This window comes from Lactuca serriola, chromosome 2 (assembly GCF_051521515.1).
Source record: "Lactuca serriola cultivar US96UC23 chromosome 2, Lser_US96UC23_V15, whole genome shotgun sequence".
NCBI lineage: Eukaryota > Viridiplantae > Streptophyta > Magnoliopsida > Asterales > Asteraceae > Lactuca > Lactuca serriola.
The window spans coordinates 168,738,899-168,744,022 of record NC_136409.1 but is presented as its reverse complement, the minus strand read 5'-3'; the positions used below and the strand labels follow the sequence as shown (position 1 = coordinate 168,744,022).

Genomic DNA, 5,124 nt, shown 5'->3' with positions numbered 1-5,124 from the left:
GAGAGAGCTATGTTCAAGTATTCTAACTAATTATTATACATCTATCGTATGCTATGAGAATGATAAAGAAAATATGTTTTTTGATAATATAAATACGTTCAATCGTACATAACTATTGTCAGAATTTTTATTGGGTCGTATTCTGTCATAAAGAAAATAAGTGAAAAACGATGTGTGAGAACAAAAAAAAAAAAAAAAAAATTAACGAGAATGCATGAAAATGACGATATTCTTATAAGGTTGAACGAATTCACATTGCTAAACAACTTATTCTCTTAGTAATTCTCATAGCATACGATAGATGTACAATAATTAGTTTGAATTGAATAACCTAAGCATATATATATATATATATATATATATATATATATATATATATATATAAACTTAGGTACCAAGAGCCACTGAAACTATCAGAGGCTTTTGTTCATCGAAATAAAACGGGTGGTTCGACCATTCTTCTGTAGTTTAAAAAAAAACAGATCTAGGTTTTTTTACCTAACTAAGATTTAAGGTATTTTTTACTTAACATATATTTAGGGTCGACTCTCTCTCTCTCTCTCTCTCTCTCTCTCTCTCTCTCTCTCTCTCTCTCTCTCTCTCTCTCTCCAAAACATTATTTGTTCGGATGGTCTTTACTGTTTTATGGTAGGCTATACAATGAACATTTTTTCGAAGTCATTCGTCCTTATTTTTCTTGATGTTGATAAGCTTCAGAGTACACATTGACGTTGGTCCGGTGGTTTCTACATGTTTCCTGGGTATACTCTTAATGATGGTCTATCAATGATTGATTAGCGTTGTTTATGGTTTTTTTAAATGAAAATCGAGAGATAACCACTTATCATGCTTAGAATGGGTGGGGAAGGTGAGATTTGTTTTTATTTCAAGTTTATTAAAATTTTAACAAATATTAAGAAAGGTTAAAAATTAAATTATAAAGGATTCTTTTAAATTTTTAAAGAAACCAATAACAAGTGAAAAAGGACCAAATTCACATTTCTTTCAAAGTTTTGACATTAGCCGCATCAAATAACAAAACCACAGGGACAATTTTTGCAACTTTTTCTATATTTTAATACTTTATATTTATTCAAAGAATCTCACATCAAACCGACTTTCCAAGATTTTGTTTTTCTATGTATCGCCTACCATCGAAGACCATCTGAAAAAAATTCTCACGCCTACAAAACCTTCCATCTTCTACGACTTTCACCATTTCAAGTTGCAACCCTCAAAACTCAACCCCAAATTCCTTTTTTCTCACTACACCTACGGAGCCATGTTTAGAGCGATGAGCACGAGGAAAGGTCGCCGGGGATACGATCAATTAATCAGCGAACCCACCGCCGACGACGATCTATTATCAGAGCCTCAGATGACCAGATCCACAACGTTGCCTCCGAATTTCTTCGGCGATTTACCGGCGAAGTTTGTTCCAGAACTGAAAGTCCCAAATTTCATAAAAAAAGAAGCGAAGAAACTGAGCAAACTTGATCCCCTCTTCAGCTTATTCGAGAAGAAGAACCGGAAGAAGAAGGCGACAGCTAAACCAGAGTTCGCAAGATACATGCAATACCTTAAGGAAGGAGGTAGTTGGAATCCTAATTCAACTATGCCTGTAATCTACTGATATCATTTATTTCATTCAACCAATAAAATTCGTCAAAATCTGGAGCTTGATGATTCTGCAAATCTCTCATAAATGGAGTAGTATTGTGTTATACATTGTAGAGACGTAGACTCCACAGAATTTTGTTCCTTTTGTATCCATTATATCTGTATCATTGCTAGTCTCTACTTATCTTGTAGTGTAAATAAACAATAAATCAATCAAAAGTCCATTGTTATAACGAATATAGCGTGAAGTGTTGTCCTTTCATGAGTATTTTATTTTGATTCCTTTTGTTTTTTAGTATTTGTTTTATAATTGTATATGAGGAATTTCTTCTGCAAAATAAACTGAGACGTTGATGCTTTTAGTGTTTAGTGGTTGTTTATAGTGAGATTTCAGTCTTCTCTTGTCCTTTGGTAAATGTTTGTCGACTTAATTTCAGAGTCGTCCTTTAGTTTTATTTAATTGTTTTCCAAATGACAACTTTTGGCAAGATGTAATATTTAATTTAATAGCATTATGCAGATGGTTGTTTTTTATATCTACGTTAGTATAATTGTTGTCCGTGTGTTGAGTTTATATTTGGGATAATGACTTGAAAGGGTAACAAACTTTCGACTTTTGTCACATTTAATCACTAAACTTTTTTTCGTTATTTATTTGCCATTGAACTATTGAAACTGTTCACATTTTACCCTTATGACCGGTTGTTGCCGGTCATAAGGGTAAAATGTGAACAGATTCAATAGTTTAATGACAAATAGATAACGAAAAAAAGTTTAGTGACTAAATATGAACAAAATCGAAAGTTCGTTTCCCTCTAAAAAGTTCAATGACTAAATATAAACAAACTTTCTCTTGTATTATGTTTTAGCAAATTATTTATTTTTGTTAAATTGTAGCAACATTTGTTGATGAAGAAATCTATGAAATTAAAAAAAAAAAAAAAAAAAAAAAAAAAAAAAAAAAAAAAAAAAAACCCTGAAAATATATTTTAAAAAAACAAAAAACCAAAACCGAAATACAAAACCAATGGTTTGACATTTTCCAAAATAAAAAATCAAAATTTCCAATCTGATTTTGGTTTAACAAAAAAAAGAATCATTCTCACTGATATGAATTATGACCATTGGTTTGGCATGCGAAATTTGTGACATCCCATGAATATGTAGTTACAACATCGTCTGAACTCGTAATTCATAGTAAGGGGTTAGAGTATAATCGCATGAATACGTAGTTACAATATCGTCTGAACTCGTAATTCATCACCTACAGGTTATGGGCCTGCTGGTGTTTCCACTAGGTTGTCTAGAATAGTCCGTGGTCGCCATCTATACTCTGGTAGATGACTACATCGCCACATTGCTGGTTAAGGTTATGGTATCTCCTTTCATCCTACATCACATATTCATTATCATCTATTTACCTAATTATCATCACCTTTCTATCATCACTTATCTCTTATCATTTTATTTGATCACACACCAACTATTTCATCTACCCATGTTTCATCTGCAACATATTTTTAGATATAAAATAAATATACCGTTTAAATCTTTTAAAACATGTATAAAATCGTTCATCCAGCATAGACAACAAGTATTCAAATAATATGCACACATAGCACGTAATTATATAAAATACTTCATATCTATGTGTAAGATGAAAGTAACTATATAGGGTTTCTGCCAACAGCGCGGACTCGTCGAGTCGCCTCATCGACTCGTCGACTCCATTCATTAATCCGAGTCATCAGTCGCGACCTTACTCGACGAGTTGAGGCGTCAACTCGTCGAGTCTCTCTTCTTAACTCAAAAGAAAAATACTTAAATTATGATACCTAGAAATCCGGATGTTACATTTTGTTTTTTTATTTCATAGATTTCTTCATCAACAAATGTTGCTACAATTAAACAAAAATAAATAATTTTGCTAAAATATAATACAATAGGAAGTTTGTTCACATTTAATCATTGACCTTTTTAGAGGGAAACAAACTTTCGATTTTGTTCACATTTAGTCACTAAACTTTTTTTCGTTATCTATTTGCCACTAAACTATTGAAACTGTTCACATTTTACCCTTATGACCGATAACAGCCGGTCATAAGGGTAAAATGTAAACAGTTTCAATAGTTCAATGGCAAATAGATAACGAAATAAAGTTTAGTGACTAAATGTGACAAAAGTCGAAAGTTCGTTACCCTTTCAAGTCATTATCCCTTTATATTTTACCCACTCAGTTCGGTGTGGTCGCATTATTTTTTTTTTCTTTTATCTTTTCCAACTCCAAACTTTTTCTCAAATGACTCAACGTTTTCAATTTTTAATTTTAAAATAAATACATATTAATTTAAATCATTCAAAATTAATTAATAAAAACATTAAAAACATATAAAACTAATTAAAAACATGCAAACATAATTTGATATAAGTTTTAAAAGATGAGGTGCAACCAATTAATGCATGGAAGAATAGAAAAAGAAAGCTAATTAATGCATGGAAGAATAGAAAAAGATAGCTAGAGAGAAAGAAAGGATGCGGGTTCTTAAGGGGCCTAAAATGTATTATTGTAACAATGCAACTTGATCCACCTCTTTGAAAGAATTATATTAGCAACCTTTAGTTGAAATGTTGAATGAGTGTCTAACAAATTGTTTTCTTTATGACTGTTTAATTAAAAAGTCTACGATCTAGGGTATGTATTTTAATATGTATAATAACTAGTGCTTGTTGAGTGGTCTTAATCAAGATGAAGAAAATTAAATTGAAGTGATTTTAAGTCCTATTTTGTTTTTGCTAGTCTGTTTGTTAAGGCCTTTCGCAATACTTATTACGGAGCCATTACTTATTTGTTATTTCTAAATGGTTGTTGTTTCTAGATGGTCCGGTCAGGTTGTCATTGATATGAGTGATTTTAATGAGGTTTGATTTGAAAGGGAGAGATTTGGTTCGATTTTCCATAGTGATGTTGTTGACCGCATTAATCAATTCATTTTGGATGTTTTATTGATGTCTCTCTTGGAGGTTATTCTTTTATTTGAATCGCTAGTAAGATGAGGAAACTAGATAAATTTCTTGTTTTAGATGGTATTTTGGAGTTGTATCCTAATTTATCTGATGTTTTAGACCATCTAGATCGTTGTCCAATTTTATTGTGTGATTCTATGCTTGATTATAGCTCATTTCTGTAACATCCCAAAATTTTCAAAGAGATTATTTTTTAAATAGAATAACCAATTAAAACATTCGTTTTAGAACCACTAAATAACATTTGTTTGATTGAAACTATTCTTTTTCAAAGTTAAGTTTACAAAACCGCGTAAACAAATATCTTCAATGCGTGTGTACAGTCCTGCCCGAATTTTTCTTTTGAACAACCTACAAAACATTTTATCCATAATTGTAAACATCAAGTTTAATGAGTTCCCCAATATATTACATAATCCACCATACATACAATGCATCCACATAAAGTCATCCACTCTAGCACCGACCTATCAACATACA

At 31.3% G+C, this 5,124-nt stretch overlaps 1 protein-coding gene across 1 annotated transcript; it reads left to right on the top strand.

The window, feature by feature from the left end:
- Positions 1 to 1,135: 1,135 nt before the first annotated feature.
- LOC145087346 (uncharacterized) lies at positions 1,136 to 1,857 on the top strand. Its single transcript, XM_079025294.1, has one exon. The coding sequence runs from the start codon at positions 1,283 to 1,285 to the stop codon at positions 1,631 to 1,633; it is 351 nt and encodes a 116-aa protein (XP_078881420.1). The 5' UTR covers positions 1,136 to 1,282; the 3' UTR covers positions 1,634 to 1,857.
- The last annotated feature ends 3,267 nt before the right edge of the window (positions 1,858 to 5,124 follow it).